The following is a 19437-nucleotide window of genomic DNA, read 5'->3' as shown; positions in this document are numbered from 1 at the left end:
TTGGCCTCTCTTTGTACACAAGTGTCTTTAGGTCAGTGAGGCACAAAGCATTATGTACAGCCACAAGCTTACCTACTCTCTTAGAGGTAAGTTTGTTCCTCCTAAGAGAGTGGATGAAGCTATAAGTAGACCAGTTCGTCTTAGCAACTGAAGAACTATATGTTGTTTGTAATTAGGGCTGGGCCCTAAACCTCCACGTCTCACCTCCACGCCACACTAAAACATGCACGCCTCATGATAGGACCTATCCTAACTTTGCATTAAGTAATTAGTAAATTAAATAATTAAAAGGGTTCTATTTTGCAAAAGCCGACATGCTAAAAGGGGTTCGCTCCTTATATAAATAAGCATTCAACTCTCACCACAAAAACCAATGAAAGCACTCACTTCATGCGAAAGTCTGGATAATGCGAACCTCGGGAAGAAAGTCTTCATCTGTACATACAGAAATCTTATCTGCTATATCAGCGATTTGTATCTGCCATCTGCCAGTTGAGGCGTGAATTACATCATTAGAAGGAGGCGAACTTAGTTAAGATTGTGCAAAGTTCTTGAGGATCTGTAAATCTGGGTTAAAAGAAGAAGCAAGCTATCAGCAACAAACACCCACGTGACAGTGAAGCAATCTGCCATTCTTCCTGTGACAGCAACATCTACTTCTACAAGTTCTTGAGATAAGTGTTGTAACAATTGCATTACCATAATCTATAATCAGATCCGAGGATCTCTTTGGCTGGGTTTTTCCTCCTAGGAGGTTTTCCCAGGGTAACTGTGCTTTGTCCTGTTGTTTTTATTTCCTTTACTATGCTTAAATCTGGAAAACAATAAATTAATTAACCTAGTTTTAAACTAATTCTGATTTTCTGAGTTTTATTCAATCTGAAAGTACTAAAAACAACACTATAAACCTGAGATAACAATTCAATGGCTAGTGTGGTAGTCAAAGAATGTGGTCCATGGCAATTCCACCACAAAATTGGGTCCTCGTGTGCCATAGTTTCTATATTCATCTTGGCCGCCTCAGAATAATGCCTGCAAGTAGGAAATTTCACCCATTTAGTGCGAAAAATGTTGACCTTTACAAGATCATAGATCTTCTCAATGGCCTTAAAGAGCTCTACCTTCACCTCATCATCTTGTATAGATGTAACTCTACCAAACCTATGCTTCTACCACTAAGGAATCAATGCATAGACAACCATGTCCTAGTGAGTGTTGAGCTTCTCACATCTCAGATAAATGATTGGTTGAATGTGCTCAATATCAAATGCTAATGTGGGGTCCTCTTTCACTGCAGCTCTCATTTGGTCAAGCATAGAATCAAAGCACTTATACATTCTCCAAGGTTAGGTGCATTGACATCCCCATATCTAATGACCTAGACAACTAGAGTAACGGTGGAAACTATATATTTTGCATCACTCAAAAAAACATCATTGTATCCTTCACCCTCCTCCCCTACTTTGTCTTAGATTTGGCCCACCAATTCCATTTTGTTGTCATAACCATGACTTCCAATGACTCTTGCAAATCAATTATTCTCTTCAAGAGAATGAAATAAGATGCATATCTAGTCTCAACAAGTTTCAAGAACTCCTCCTTAGGGAAGCTCTTGAAAGGTGCATGTGAAGTGTGGTGGTTGCAAATAACATCTGCACATCACTAGCATCACTAACCGCTGCTCTGCTCCACTCAATTTTCCCCATGTCCTTGAGTGCATTATTCAGAGCATGCACATAACAAGGAGTCCACCAAATATGTCTATAAGCTGCCTCAACTATCTTAAAAAAATATGAGCCCTTTATATATGTAACCATGATATAGATGAGTGGACAATGTTTAATGTTTATCCACCCATCCATGACTATCCTATATCCACTTTTCACCCAACATTCCTTTTGTGACGTCTTCACACATCACCCCATTGCAAATGGGGACCCCCACTTTTCGCTTTTTAGAGTAGAAGTTTTGCCTAATTTCCTAGTGTTTGCCTTTGCTTATGAGAGGGTTTTTTAATTTGGAATAAGATCATGTGTTTAAAATGTCAAAATGTTAAAGTGATCCTGAGTTTTTCCTAAGTCTAGGGGTTGCCATAGGGTTTTGATTTATACTTGCTAAGTGTTGAATTTTAATTTTGCCTTGACATTTGAGCTTAAATGCGTCTAAGTGTGGTAAGTCGGTGATATTTTTCTGCCTAAGTGTCAAGATGTCCTTTAGGGGTTATTTTCTTGCTCCTGGGAGGTAATTCAAGTCAAATTTGCACTTTATCACAATGAAATCCCTATATTTTCGCTCAAATTTTGATAAATTTGGCTAAGTCTTGATGCATTTTAATGAAATTTGAAGTATCCAAATGTTTTTGAGTGGAGAAATCATTAAGTTCCTGATGAAAATCCATGTTTTAAGGATATCAAAATGTCAAAATTCTTGATAGGAGGTCCTTTTCCCCCCACATTTCCGATGACCCGTGATTTTCCCCCACTCAAAATCCTGATGGGAAAAGAATTTCCACCACATTTCCTGATGGAGGTCGATTTTCAACTAGGGAAGCAAAATTTTGACTAAGTGTTGGGAAATCCTCTTGATGACCCACGTTTTTCCCCTGGGAGTGCGGATTTTAATGCGGATGATTGTCCTGATGAATGGCGAATTTCCCCAAGTATGAGTGATGATATTTTTTGATCTGGATTCTTATCCAAATAGGGGTCGTTTTTTCCCAAAAGGCAATTGTGATGCCTTGTGATGATTTTTGACTTGGATTTTTATCCAGATATGGGAAGTTATTCCTTCATGTTGCTTTCATTCTTTGCAAACCCCTTGAGTGCATCTATATGGCTTTTAGGCTTTTTTGTATGTCTTCTTTGGTGGTTTTGTAGCATTCGGATTGTGATCTTCTTTTGTCTTCTTCTGATTTTCTTCATAGCCAAGACCAATCTTAATGAATGGAGACCTTTTGCAATTGAAAATGTCATATAGAATTTCAATACTCTTCTCAAACTCCAAGCATTTGTTCAAGTGAGAAGTCGTTTTCTCCAATTCCTTTCTCAAGGTAACATTTTTTTACCCTAGCTTATCACAGTCTTCTTCCTTTGTCTTCAATTGAGCTCCACCACCTCTTCCATCCTCTTTGCCTCTTCTAGAGGAATCTTCAAGATGATGATGATCTTCTATGATTCCTCAAGCCTTTGTGACATTTTTTCTTTTGAATCAAAGTTTGTGACATTTTTGCTTTTGAATCAAAGTCCTCTTCTTCATATTTCTGCAACTACATTTTTTGTTTCAGATTCTTTTTCTAAGCTTCTTGATCTCACTCAAGGCACAAATGAGTTCTTCAAGATCCACCTCTCCTTCAATTTCAGCATCTTCCTATTCTAAATCCATCTTTTCTTGTCCTTCCCTTACAACGTTGGCTTCATCTTCTAAGACATCACTCCTTGTTCCTACTGTCATTAACAAAATTTCTTCTCTGACATTGTTTGAGACACTTCATCACTATACACAAACAAGCTTCTATCCATTCGGGAATACAGCAATTTCTTGTGTTTATGGAAGATTTTCTTTTGTATTGATGATGCATGCTCCCTTTCTTATTATTATGATCATCATCACTATCATCTTTTTTTGCATGTGGACATTTAGCAACAAAATGTCCTATTTTACCACAATTAAAACATTTGAAAGGTAGCTTACATTTGTATTTCCCAAATCCTTTCTTTAGCTTTCTCACAAAATGGGCTTCCTCTGCATCGGACTCACAACTTACTTTACTTCTTCACCTTCTTTGAAGGTTGGAAGGTTGTTTCATGCTTTGTTGGCTTCTCTTTTTCAATCCTTATTTCATATACCATAAGGATCCCATGTAGTTCATCCATGGTTAGTGAATTCTACTACTTTGTTTCTTCAATGGTGAAAACATTTGCATCAAATCTTAAGGGGGCAGATCTTAGCACCTTTTGCACAATCATTGATACTTCTACCTTTTCACCAACTCCTCTGATGGTGTTAAGAATTTCATCCACACAAAGGAAATAGGCTACAACATTTTCTTCGTCTTTCATTTTCAAGCACTCAAACTATCTTCAAAGAATTTAGAGCTTAGCCTTCTTCACCTTGTCATTGCCTTCATAGATGTGACATAGCTTGTCCGAGATCTATTTTGCTGATCCACAATGCATTACTTTGACAAATTCAGATTTTGCCAAACCACACAAGATACCATTCATGGCTTTTACATTGTTTTCACCAGCCTTCATCCTAACCTGATCTCTTGCTGGGGGTTTTGGAACTTGATAACCATTTAAATTGATTGTCAAATATCAAACCCTAGAGCAATCAAGTAAGTTTACACCCTCATACTCCAAAATGCAAAGTATCTTATGTCAAACAATTGAGCTCTATTTGAGGAGAAACCTTCTTGACTAGGCATGAGTGCTCCCGAGGTCTACCTTCTAGCGGTTAGACTATTTATTAAAGAACCTGCTTAAATACCAATTGATGAGCACTCAATTATTTTGAGGGTGGTGGGGGGTGACATGTAAAGTTCCCTTATGGGATTGCCCTAGAATTTGCCCACAAAGATGAATATCAATGATGTTATCTGTTTGATACAATGAATTTGGATCTGATCTGTTGTAGGCCTGATCCCAATTCGCACTTGCTTCTCAACAATGGTTTTTCCCTGACCTGTATATGTGTTTCTTTTTATTGATTGTTGCAGATGTTTTGATCTGTCTTCATCAAATTAATTCACCTTATCACCGATTCTCTATCTGATGTCCGCTGCCCTAAGGTTGCTCTAATTCTTACTGCCTTTCAGATTTGTCTCTCCTTATCTCTGCTAGAATATTAAATTCCCTTTTCTGTGTAATGGACACCCTAGAATGCCCAAAAACTAAACCAGCCACTAATAGGAATTTGGTCAAACAGTTTGCAGCCAACTCCTTATTTCACCGTTTAATGTTTAAACCCCTTATGGCTTCGGAAATGAAATGCTTGTTTGTTTTTATGTCTTTGCATAGATTTGAAATCACATAACATGAACAAGAAGGAAACTACAATAATATGCAAATTGAAGATTGAACTACTGCTAATAAGATGTTATTTTCAGAATCAATAAAATCAAATACATGGCAGATTATCAACTCACTAATTATTCCAGCATTATTGACATAATACTCCAGCAATCATTTTCAATCTTGCTGCTACAGTGACATGAATAGTACCCGCGTGAATAGTAACCGTGTGAATAGTACCCACGTGAATAGTACCCGCATGAATAGTGTTGCGGCAATATTAATTTGTCTTCAATAGGTCCAATATCTTCATAAAATCATCTCCTCAAAATGGCATAAGCATCGGACAAGTAGGGAAGAAGATATGAACAAACATTAAATCTACCTGTGGCTGGAAATGCACCCAATCTGCCTGATAATGAAGCTGATAGCAATGGATTCCAAAGGCCAAACCCCAGGGGAATGACGTCTAGAATGTCACAAGAGAGGATAGACGTCCTCTAATGCCAAGAACGGATCTGCAACTCACACATACCAATTCTTCTCATATTCAACATGCTGAATGAAGCCACAAAAGCTTCTTTTTATTCTTTTTCCAAGGGTCGACCCAACTCACTTGAGCAATGTGGGATAAAAGATGTGCAATATAAAACATATTAAAATATTCACTTATGTCTCCCTTGGGTACCCCTTTGATTTGCACATCCCCATAAAATAAATATTAAAGTAACACTTTAATAACACTTCAAGCATTAAAATATATTAGCAATCGGACTCCGAATGGCGCGAGTGATAGCTCGTCAGAAAGCTCTCGCCGAGGAGTATCGAATCCAATCACCAAAACTAGTCTCCGTTGTGTCCTGCTGACTTACTAAAAATAGTAAGTATGCCTGAAACTAAGTAAATCAACTCCGTTTTGGCCCAAACTAGAAATGACTAGGCCAAAACACTCCAGGATCCCCTTAAACCCTTCGTTAGCCCTCGGGACCATGTAGAGCTAGGCTAATGCACATATACTTGGTCAACTGCTAAAGTGGGGACATTACACTCTGGCTTTCCAAGAGTAATGTCTTTTGACAATTCATTGCTATTAACTAATGAAGTTTCTGTCTTAATTACTACAGAGATCGCTGTTCTGTTAAGGTTGATACCGCAGCTTTATAAGTAATGCAATCATTGTTTAATAGTTAAATGAGAATGCTGCTTTGGTCGACCTGCTCTGATCCTAATTCCCTTCCTATATGTTCTTCTCTAAACCTGCTCTTTGTATGCTCTCAATCTGCCCTATTTGTCTGCTCTAAATAGAATTAAACTCTAATCTGTGTGTGTCATGTTCGTACCTTATTTTATCTCCCTTTATACCACATCAAAGGGTACAGTTTCTACAAGCGAGACAACCTATTTAGGGGGGGAAGCCTTAGCAAATAATTTATTAATTAATTTAAGCAAGTGGGCTGTGTGTTTGGCTAGCTTGTGTGGTCGGCCCAAAACACATAATAAGGCAAACATTAATATATAATAAAAGGGACTAGACCATCTATAAGGTAAAGTTAAGATGATTTGCTTTATTCATTCTATAATGTCTTTTCCTTCTTAGGGTTGGCCCCATGCATTCAATAATTTGCCTATACTTGATTATATTACGAGGCGACAAGTTTGACTAGGGTTTATAAATGCTGTGACCAGGGATTATGAAGGCTGCAGCTAAGACCTAGGACAGGGCATGACAGGATGAATCGATATATTCCAAATTTTTACTTGTTTAAAATTTAACAAGCACAATAAGAACAAACACACAAGATCCATACAACTAAGAACACAATATTTAGATAGAAACCATTTAGGCGAAAAACAGCGTAGAAAGATTGTTGAATCTACTATCCAAATCCAACCACCTTTCAATATTTGCAAGCACCAACCCACTAGAGACACCAATCCCACCTTACAGAATTTGCAGGCACCAACCCACTAGAGACACCAATCCACCTTATAGAATTTGCAGGCACCAACCTACAACAAACACCAATCCCCACAACTGAGCACCAACTCAACAAGAGACATGAATCTCTGCATCTAAGAGGCACCAATATCTTCTGCAGAATTTCACCTTCTCAATGTTGCTTCTTCAATGGATGATGAACATATTTTTCTGCACTATCACACTTCACAAGATCTGCTTTGAATTATATACCCTTTGCATAAAATCTGCTCTGCTCTTTATTTGAATCATAAAACATTTTCTCATACATCATACTTACAAACATGCTTCACCTTTTTATACTCCTTTTGTTTGCCAGAATTATTTATATAAAACAAATAGGTTGTCCTTATAAAATTAAATCATAATAATAAAATTAAATGAGTCAACCTCCAATAACATATCTTTCAAAAGAATAAAATTTCACAAGTCGTCCTCCAATTAAAGCCAATATAACAAATAATCTCTCAAACTTTGACATCAACAACCTTTGACATCAATGACTATTTTATCCAACAATCTCACTATGACATCAATGACCATATTACCAACAATCTCCCTTATTGAACAAAACACACTTTGACATCATTGACAACATTTCCAACATAAGTGTGCCCTACTACACAAGTTCCATTGAGAAATGTGAAAAGACGCACGTGCCTCAAATGGGATTTATGATTTCAATCTTTGACTTTGCATTTGCAATCTACCTTCAAACAGGCACGCACCTCTACACAAATATTGTCTTTGAATTTGCTAGCCTCAATTGCTTATCACAAGCATGTCCCAATGTGCCTTACCTTGTTTAGGTAAGGCACATTCTTGAATAAGTAAATATGAAATATTGACAACACTATTTTCCTCATGAAGGGGCATGCCTATGCATTAGCCCTAGAACCTTTCTAACTTTCAAACAAGAGCCCCAATTGAAGTGTGTGCCTCACAATGTAACTTATAGATCTGATTTTGAAAACCTAATTTTATCATATCAAGTGCATACCTATCAATGGGAATCAATCTTTATGACAAGTATACCTAATTTTGTCACATCAAGTGCACACCTAACAAGATGCACCCCTATGCTCCTACCATAACCAATTTCTATAGCAAATATTATCTTCCTTATAGTAAGGTGCCTCTCCTTAAGTACATGTGGTAGTGTGCCTTCTTTCTCACTAATCGTTCAGGAGTAGAAATTCACCTATCACCCATCTCCACAGATGAAGCTCAGCGTTTCGAGATGATTGGTCAACCAAGAATGGGTTTATACTTAGTTATTTTTGGCCTTGGTGAGCTTTATATAATAAAAACTTTATAATATTGTGTTATAAATTTACTTTTTTCTAAAATTAGAAAAAAGTTACTAAAAGTGACTTGGTAAGTTACTTTATGTTTTAATTAGTAACTTTATTATAAAGTTACATTGCACGCCCTCCTAGGAGAATAAAACATTCAAAAAAGGGGGACAAATAATTATGAAGAGCTCACCCTCAAGTTGGATGCCTTATTGGAGGAATAGAAGATTCCTTGGAATCTTTAATTGATGCCATTTGAGGATCGATTAGGGTTGGAGGTATGAAAGGAGCATTGGAGCGATCATTTGGTGGCATTTGAGTTATTATTTTTTGAGAACATTTTATCTTCTGCAGGTCTGCAACATAATTGACAGAGTTCTGGAGTGGATTTGGAAACAAAAACCTCCATTCCTTGGTGAAAGGACGAAACCACTCTCACTTTTCAACACACCCATTTGCTTGGAATGCTTCTATTTCGCCAAGGAGGGCCAGAATCAGAGATTTATCAGCAGCAACAGCAGGTTATCAGACTGGGATTCAGATTTGGACAGGAAATAGTCCAATTTCAGTGAAATTAATGCATTTTGAGCCAGCCATACCATTCCCAGCTTGGCCGTACCACCTTATTTTGCTTGGGAGTGCAATAAGATAATTATTGGGGTTTTCAAGGCAGTTTTTTAGTCAGAATTTTTTGTTAGCAATCAATAAGAAGAAGTAAGGGTCAATTTGGAGATATTGCACCTTATTGGAGCTACATCAGCAAATTGGTGGGGGGCAAGCACTTAAGTCTAGAGATCCTGCCTGGCAAAAGTCTGGAAATTGCATTCGACCTGTGATTTCTTCATATATTTGTTTTAGGTAATTATTTATAAGGTGAATAAAGCTCATTGGAGTCATCAACCACAGCCGGAGGTGCTTCAACCATTATATTTCTCATTTCTAGCAAATAAAACTACCCTCAAGCCAGCATTGGATCCCTGGTATGCCAACTTTGGCTTTGGTTATTGAAAATAAACATTTGTTTGCATTTGTGCATTGCTGATTAATAAATCAGAATTCTGGATTTTAGTTTCAGTCAAATTTCAGTTTGTAATTTGCATTGCTTGATCATTCTGCATCATTCTTTGAACAAGCAAAAACCATAAAAACCTCAAAATTACCAGAACCAAAAAAAAAAAAACCACCTGTCAAAGACTTCAAGACAAACCAAAACCTACAGTTGAGGCGAACTCCTAGTTGGCATCTTTCACATGTGCACTCAACATTAGGGTTGCAATTCGACCTTGAAATTCATCTCGCCTCGATTAACCTTTGTTTTGTCTTGGTGAATTTTTTTCATCTCTTCATCAATTGATCTTTATTCTTCGTCTTTCTAAATGCATATGAAAGCTCCCAGTTTACCTCCATTTTGATAGAAAAGGACAACAAAAACAAGATAGACCATAAGGGAAAAACACTGAAATATGATTGTTTGAATGGAAAGATGAGGTTTTAGCTTTGAAACTAGTAAATTTTACTTTGTTTTGCAACATCAATAGGAGTTCCCCTAGCCTAAGTAACAACAATAAGGACTTTCATATATGTTAAGCATCAAGGTATTGGACATGTGCATGTGGAAGGAGAAAGGGAAGGCAAAGGGAGCAACAAAATGGTTTGTACAAAGGGAGCAACTTGATTGTATCTTGGATCAAATGTTTGTCTAATTATCAAAAAATTATATATTTAAGGATTTTGTACTTAAACTATTTATATAAATAATAAATTGCAATTTCTTTAATTATTTTTTGCAATTTATTTTTCAAATATTAATTTCCTATATCATTTACATAGTCATGACACAATCATCCCAAGCATCTAGAGAAAATTTCATTGCCCCCAAAACTCATCCCTCTCAAGGAAACACTAACGAAATATACCTTGATTGTGGCATTCAATGCCAATAGACTCAATATAAGGAGACCTTACAACACTAATGGACCTTTAGACCACATGTCAAGGTTCAAAAGAATTCATTTGCAATAAACAACATAGAGGAAATCACATATAACTAATGTCCATTCTAGGCATGACATAAAAGTTTAAAGCACATCTATTATTTTGTTTCACTTCAGGTGAGATTTGATCTACCCTATAAACATTAAAAAAGGGTAATTGCACAAGATTTTAAAAAAACTTAATAGTGTATAATGTCAGCAAAATTTCACAAATTGACAAAAAAAACCAACAAGGCAGGACAAAACAAATAAAAACACTTACACAAATCAAGTTCTTGTTGAGCTTGGATGCCATTCTTTTCCGGTTCTCTAAGCTCCCTTTCCATATCCCTTACCTAATAAAATGCATTATGCTATCAAAGAGAACAAAGATAGAAATACTCTAAACCTTTTCACTGTTCCACTCACCAAAAAGAAATTCTGAAAAAAATTACGTTATGCCATACAATCTTGTGTTTTTGTTAGTCATGAGCAACAAACATAAGCATTCTACTGGCAGCCTATCATATTCATATTACATTAATATTCGCAGGAGGCAAAGTTATTGTTGAGATATACTAACCATTGAATTTCCAAATAACAACAATCATGTTTTACATCTATAATAAATTTAATACTTGGTTATAACTTTCACAGGTTAGGCATATCGGAATTCAAAATACACATCAAAAATTTATATTACCAATAGACTCTAAGTCTAAATAACCACAATCTTATTCACTCAACTAAACAAAAAAATCTGGAATAACAAACATTTCATTTCTATAATTTTAGGATTGGCTAGCCCAAGAAATTTGAGCAATTAATCACATAATTGTTTTAGTTGTTAACGTGACCTTTACATAACAGCTAAAATAAGTGAAAGAAATTATTTATTAAATGATAATATACTCTCCAAATCAAAGCACTTTCCAACTCAAGATGGTCAAATAAGAGATATTAGTATTGATTATATCTTTATAAGCAACATTCAATTATTTAAGAAGTCTTGCTTCCCCACACTTGCCCATGTCTGATTTTTTTATTTTTTCCAATCTTGAGAGACTATCTATCACAAGGGTTTCTCCAGATTAAAAATATTTTATCCGAGCCTCCCAAGTTAACTGATAATATAAATTTATAACATAGCTGAATCATTAAGTTGTCTAACTTGTAAAGTTCATGTTTGGTACACTTGAGAATTGCCTCTCATATTACCCACCAAATGAACAAAAATGTAAAACACTTGTGAAACATCCAAAAGGTTCATATTGTTCTTCTCATATATGTTGGAATTTTCAAAACAAATGTGTAACTACCAAATGATGCAGCGAAGGGTTAAACTTAAAATATAAGCCAAAACCTATATTTCAAAATTTAAGCTACCAAAAAACATACTAAATGAAGCCCTTCTTCCTACACATGACACAAAGACCACCCAAAAGGCAATTTTTAGCTGCTTATGATTTTTAAAATCAGAACATCTATGGTATTGAGAATTCTTAAATCGTAAATTAAGGACTTTGCCAAAATGTTTTCATTACAAAAACTACTTTCCCTACAACAGAAAAAGGGTTCCAATCATAGAAATTTCCTTTCTACACAAGGATATGAAACATCTACAATACCAGCTTCTACTAAGCCTGCCCCTGTCTACTCGTATGTGTTCAGTTCAAGGTTTGGCTAAAGACCAAGACAACTTGAGGTTAGCCCAAAGCCCATAGGGAACCTAGGGTGCCCGAGATACACCATAGGTGAACTCCAAACAAACCTAGGAAGACCCATGGACTTCCCAACAGAAAAAGTACAAGAAAAAAATTGTTCTTAAGCATTTTTAGAAACTTGAAAATGAAATAGTGCCAATGTCAAAGTGCCGAATAAAATAGTGGGAAAAGTGAACATATAGATTATGTTTTCTCATGAGATTTGCCAAACAAACCACATATAAACTATTTGAAGCTTAGTCTACTTCAACCATGTCTGAATCAGAAAATAATCACATCAATTAATTTCAATGTCATTACATGTAAAAGGAAAATGTTGTGTACATGATGGTGACTAAGTATGCTAATTTTATGGCCATGAATTTCTTTACCAAGGCCTCACAACTCACTAAAATATTGTGAATTATCCAAATCCAAAATTTATCAACTACTTTTAAAAAAACATGTTGACACCACCTTGACCCTATGTCAAAAAATTTCTAATTGAACAAATGTACAAACATTAGCAAAAACAAATGTATACATGAGTATTTGAGAAATTGTATTGCAGATCCCCAAGCTTTAGTGCCTAAAATGGCTGCATTTGAAAAGCACACAAAAAATACTGAGAGGGGTGGGGGGTTGGTGAATCAATATTTTAAAACTTTTAAACACTTGAAACTACATAAAAGAAAGATAGAGCAAACATCAACAAGGAGAATACCAATTTTCACATTTAAAACTCTTTCGGGTAAAAAACCACAGCAGATCAGTACCTTTCATTAACAAAATGAGTACCAACCTAGATTACACAAGTGAGCACCAACTCACTAAGAGCACATACTCTCCTTGAAGCACCAACTTCAATCAGTTGAAGCACCTACTCCAGTCTTTTCCATACTCAAAAATACTGAAACTTTTAAAAAGAACTTCACATTATACATTCAAAACAGCTATCATAATTATGTATTCAGCTCCATTATGTATCTCTCCAACGTAAGCTCCACATCCTGAAGATTATGCTCGACTACTTAGAAACTATGCTCAACCCTCCTTTGTATTGCACTTAGCACAATCATATGCTATGCACCTTGTTTTGTATTACACTTTGCACACACACTTTTCTGTATTACCCTTCACATGGTTGTATGCTACACAAACTAATCTTTCTATAATGAACTTAGCTCAATTATATATTACACACAGCCCTTTTTCTGTAAAAAAAGATTTAATGCAATTACATTGCATTCCACTATAATAGCACTCAACCCGCATTGGTTAAAAACGCTTGGCTTTTTAATAAATAGCAGTCAGCACTCCTGAATAGTATTCAACACCCTTACTGTCACCTCCACCATATGCAGCCCGATATCATTAAAAAACGCTTCACTCCATTTTTAATATAACTCGACTGTAGAGCACTCGATAATATATTTAAAATCGCTTTTCTTCACATAAAAATCAAATTCAATAATACTCAACCTTCCTCTGCTTGGTTATCTGCAACATACACACTATTTTTGTATTGCATCTTGCTCCATTACATGTTGTGCACAACCAGTTTTTATTACACTTCACGCAGATGTGTTGCGCTATAAAGATAGTACTCGACACTCAAGCACTTGTTAAAATCGCTTGACTTTTCTAATAAATAGCAATCAACTCCCTACCACTATTACCCGATTCGACTATGTATTCCCATTCATGCATCAATTTTATTCACTCCACCAGATCATATACATTTTTTATTAATATCGCATGGCTACATTAAACATCGTGCGTCCTCTATAGTTTATGACTACTAAAAGACATTAATGAACACATGTTTATTCAACAAAACAATTCTCCAATATCGCCAAAGCAATAAAAATCATCTGAAGCCATCCCAAAAATAAATAACCCACCAAAAACTGAAGACATTCAACAACGTGGAAGGTTTATTAAATTCAGACCATCGCACATTCGAAAATTCCACTAGTGATGTACCAATCTGACTTGGCACAAAAATAGACACGCAAGCAAATGAAGTAGAAAAGCAGCCAGCTCAAGCAGACAACCAAGTAGCTCAAACACACAGCCAAGTAACTCAACCAAACAACCAAGTAGCTTAAACACACAACCAAGTAGCTCAACCAGACAACCAAGTAATTGATGAAGATCTAATGAATAATCAGCAGCTTTGTGAGCATCTCATTCCAATTCTTTTTCAGAAATCCAAGCATAGTTCCCTATTACTTTGAGTCATCCTCCAAAATTTATACGACCTTGATCGTCATCCTTTGACATCAATGACAAAATGTTCAACAGCATTTGGTAGGGAATCGATACAATCAACATACCAAGCATCCATTGGAATGTCATCATTTAAGACCCTTATTATTTGGGACCTTCCCTTGCTGATCGTTTTGACTATTAAAGACATTTGAATTCTTGTGATTAAAGATTTTATTGAGGAAACTCAATAGATATTAAAGTAGTAAAGGAGAACCTACAATTGGGCCAATATAGGACAGAGTCCCAATAGTGCCTATAATACAATTAGTAGGAATACAAAGTAAAAGATTGGGTTTTACTAAGATGCAAACTTACAAGCAGAATTCCATAAAGATAAAGGAATAAAGAAGCATGGTCTAGATAATAGTTGCAAAAGTCACCAATACTCATAAAACTTGTAAGCACTCATGAGCAGAAACCATGAAATTTCAAGCTTGCATGTCATTTAAACATACAATACGAATAAATTTTCATAACCATTGAAGAAAGCAAAATAAAGACTTCTTGCCTATGTTCTTGGCAATTTCAAGCAATTTCAAAACACTTTTGGAGGCCAATAGCTAGTCTCAAACCATTTGAAAAGGACAACTTGTGTGTCAATGGATGAACATGTTTCTAGAATCATAAGTGAAAACTGACAAGGTTTCCAAAACTCATTTAACATTCAACAAGCGACAAAAGGAAGGGAAATTTCCAAAGACACACTTGAGCCGAGTCAAAAGAGAAGCCTTATAGTTTAAGCATTAATTACAAGTACCAATAAAGCACACCTTTGAAAATGCCATTAATGCAACCAATTGTGAATCACTAAATGATAGCGAACGAGCTATTATATTAAAAGGGGGGATTTATTTGGCAAAACAAAATCTTAAAATCAAACAACACCCTGCAAAGAGGCGCCATGACAAAGGATTCAATGCATTAGGTAGTTTTCAAAAGGGATATGGAGTTAGAGATTTTTTAGTTCAAAGGTACTCAAATTCTATTTGTTTTCACCCTATGCAGTCTTCCTTAAAAAGAAGGAAAGTTTTGTTGTAGAAGAACAAAAAAAAATTGTTGCATGAAAATTTGTTCTTCTCCTCAGTAACTGACCTAGTGTTAGAATGCATGAAACATTGTAATCCTTAGACTAGCAAAACGAGAACAATAAATGACAGATTAATAGCCAGATCAGATGGTGAATCTATAGGAGTGACTTTCAAATTGCAACTCACTAAGAGTTTCACCAACATCAACACTATAGTGGCATACAAAAATTTTACAGGGAAGAAAAGTTCATATCATAACACCATAGTTGGACATTCTATAATGTCCCTTTTTTGCAACTAAGTGAAAATAAATAAATAATTAATTAAATTATTAATTTGTCTTTAAGTTATTTAAGGCAATTAATATTTAATTATTTATTTAATATAGTCCAAAATTAAAATATTATTGAAGTCACTTTATTAGTTTAATATTTATATTAGAAATGGTTGCCAATAAATGATTATAAAAAGAATGGTAGAAGGAAGAAAGAGCATTCGGAAATTATTTTTATTTGAGAGCATTTCTGAAGAGTATTGGCTTTCACAGAGCTTGAGGACTAAAACCCTTGATTTTTTGGTCGGTTGAATGGAAACCAAACACCATCTAGAGGCAGATTCATTTTCAGGGTTCGCACTTGGGCTTCCACGGCGAAATTCGTGGAGTCTTCTTTGAAGACGAATTTCAAAAGGGAATAAAAAAAACGAAATATATCAGAGACAAGGTATTCCTGAGTCAGATTGTGGATTAATATGAGTAAGTTTATTTGTCTCTAAAAAAAATATTATGTTCATTCTAATGAAATTGATTCATGAAGCATTAATGGGAAGAGAGCAGTTATAGTGATTTCTGGCATATGGAAAAGAAAGAACCATGTAAACAATAGCTAGATTGTTTATTTTATTGGACACAATCATTATTTGTGTCGGTATTGACTGTGCTGAACAATTAGAAAGACTTTTAGGATCTATCTCCTTGTGTGGTTTGGGCGATAAAGTGATTGCTATCTTATGGAATATTTTGCGTGAGTTTCCAGACCAAGTCAGAATATGAGAAAAGGTCATATTTCTGTGACCACTGCCATTCATGTCATGAGTAATAGTGGTGATCAAAGTTATTCTCTGACTGCATCATAGCTATGTGTTGTTGTGGGTTTATGGTGCAAAGACATATGCTCCAGATTCTGAGTTTGATCGCTGGCAAATATTCAGACTACACCCACTTCTCTTAGTGCCTGCAAAATCATTGGCACTATGTGATAACCAACTGAACGTGCCTTTCCAGAAGAGACACTATTCATACCTACAGAACGGAGCATGGTCTCATGACAGATCGGTTCCTGGAGGCGGAGACACAGGAACGAATTGGAGGCATTACCATTGTGGCTAAAGACAACATAGACATGGAAAACAACAATCGTTTAATAGAAAAGAAGTCTTGGCCCTTGCGATAGCATGTATCATAACTATCGACGATACATTGTTTGTTGACTCATCTACTGCTAGCTTCAGGAGAAGACTCAAAACGAAGGTACTTTGTGAGGGTTTGATTCCACTTTTTGAGTTCGTAGTGGGTGATCAAGCAAACAAGATATTATCAGAGTATTTGCATGAAGTATCCATGTTTTGGCTGGACATGCTAACAAAAAGAAAGTGTTAGAACATCATATATATGCAGACCTTTATCAATTGGTGTGACTATAGCATAGGCGAATTGTAGACAAGTGACGACTTCTCTACAGTGGGAGCTATTATTATTAAATCTGGTTGTTGTATTCTTGCTGGGTGGGAAGGCTATTGGAGCACCTCTTGACATTAGGAATTATATTTGGAGTTATAGCTGGAAGTGATTGTGTGCCGAATGGTATGTAACAAGTCCTTGTCTATAATTTATTTGTTAGATCATGAACAACAAACATTTGAATTAGATGTGGGTATGATAAAGCATACTCACTATGAAGTTATTTCAGTCCAAGACGTCTGATTGTACAACAGCAGTTATTCAGACTTAAAGATACCGATATAATATCATGAAATTTGAGTTGTCAATATATTCATTTGGGTGTTTTATTGTAATACAAGTGTTTGATAAATTATCCTATCAATCTCCCTTATGAATTCATATGAAAGTTGTACAAGTTTGGAACTGTAATCTGGTGTTCTAACAGCAAGCATACTCAGAAAACAAATAAGACAACACTCAAACAAATTGTTTGATGAAATGTCAATACACTAAATCAAGAAACTCAGAGATATTAGAACTGTATCACACGGGGGTTTTTACACATTCGTTATTGGTCCTGAAGAAACGAAAATCGCAGCTGCCAAAGAATCTTCACAGATCTCATCTTACTAAGCATATTTCTGATATTATTGTGCTACTACATAGATTGGAGGGGATAAAAATGCATAAAACTTTAAAGAGTCAATGTATTTATTCATCATTATAATTGTTGTCGGAGACCAATTTATTGATTGTAGCATCATTACAGAAAACTTTACAACTAGCTCAAGCAACTTCAATTAAAATAGATAATTTTACGTCTTTATATCCCTTTTATGTTGCTAGTACTAAAGCTTGGCCAAAGCTGGTCACTAGAGGAGTTTTCGATAATATAACTCCAATTTATAATCTTTACTCACAACTTCAATCAGAACATAGCTTCAAAAGCTCAAATGGATGAATGATGCATTCACAATGTTTGCTATTAAAGAACTCCAAGGCGATATGGGAGTAAGATTGTCCCCAAAAACTACACAACTGATCAATACTTATGGAAGCTATTTCATTCAATTTCAAGGATTTGCTTACATCATAATTGGAGGGTTTGATGGCTATCCTTTTAAATTGCCAAGATATGTATGTGATAAATTGGTCCTTATTGAAGTGTGTAGGCGAATTGGTGAAGTGCATAAATGATGCAAAGAAAGGAAGAAGGTAGGAATTTCCTTCACTAATGGACTTGCACATTACAAATGTAGATCATCTATTAAGCAATAAACATCGAAAGATCTTTGGTGAAGTTTTCTATGTATTTTGATACCATAAGATTTCCTTTCGATAGTAAAGATCATGTCAAAGACAACTTGCACCTTAGACATAGATACTATCACTTTCCTAAAATAGAAGACCATTGGGTGGATTCTGAAAATGATTATTAAGTCAAAAAAAAAGAGATTGGATGAGATTAACACTACTACAAATCATAGACTTCAGGTTGAATTGTGACATCCAAGGAGTTGAAAGTGATGGATGTGATTTGGTTGATCTTGTTTATTTTGAAAGTATTCAAACACAACCATTTCCACCAATTAATTAGGCTAAAAAAGAAATAGTCTTTCGTGAGAGAACATTAGTTTCAAGAAGATCAAAGAAATGGGTGAGGAAGAAGGCAACAAAAGGATCATCTACAAAATCTTCCATTGAGAAAGACTACCCAAAAGAGAAGAGCTAAGACAAGAAAGATCTTCTCACTCTTCATCTTCGACTACTTCTCAAAATGTTAATGAAGAGCATGTGATGATGAAGATCCTTCAAAGCAATGGAGTCAAAAAAAAGTATGCAAGGGCAGACCAGAAGGGAAAGCAAAAAATATTGGAAGTGAAGAGGTAGAAACTAAATACTATTCAGGAAGAAGATGATGAAGAACAGTCCATAGATATTCCCTTATCTCCTTCTAAGGAGAGCACTTCTTCACCTCATTCATCATCAGTTTCTTCGACTTCATATTCCCTCCAAACAACTCACATTCCACCAAATCCTTCTCTTCCTTCCTCACCTAATGACACATCTTCTGATAATGTTTTGCCTCCATTCACTCTTTCCCACATGTTACAAACATTACACCTAGTTCTTCCTCTCCTTCACTACAACAAACTTTGTCAAGGAAAAGGAAATTAACTCAGTCAGTTGTTCCTCAGTTTGATGTTGTTGTAAGTTTGTTTTAGAAGTCTCCTCAACCAAAGAAAGCTAAAATGACATCCAGGTTAAAGAGAGATTCTACCTCTGGGAATATGAATGTAGAAGTAGCTCAAGCAACAGTGGAGAAGGATGGTGATTGAGTTGCTGAAGCAGATTTCAACATCACCAAGGTTGATCTCAGTCCTCCACCTGAGGGTGGATATTCACAATTTCTAAGTTTTGGAGGCTAAATTGGTAGTTTAGAAGTCTCCTCAA

At 35.6% G+C, this 19437-nt stretch overlaps 1 protein-coding gene across 1 annotated transcript in view; it reads right to left on the bottom strand.

Annotated features, from left to right (window-relative positions):
- LOC131073492 (structural maintenance of chromosomes protein 5) overlaps nucleotides 1–19437 on the bottom strand; it is a 133747-nt gene that overhangs the window by 32662 nt on the left and 81648 nt on the right. Inside the window, exon 20 of the mRNA XM_058009925.2 lies at nucleotides 10542–10614. Within this exon, the coding sequence (XP_057865908.2) occupies nucleotides 10542–10614 (73 nt within the window). The remainder of the gene's footprint in view (nucleotides 1–10541; nucleotides 10615–19437) is intronic.

This window comes from Cryptomeria japonica, chromosome 1 (assembly GCF_030272615.1).
Source record: "Cryptomeria japonica chromosome 1, Sugi_1.0, whole genome shotgun sequence".
In the NCBI taxonomy this organism is placed as follows: Eukaryota; Viridiplantae; Streptophyta; class Pinopsida; order Cupressales; family Cupressaceae; genus Cryptomeria; species Cryptomeria japonica.
This window is presented reverse-complemented; position numbering and strand designations above follow the sequence as displayed.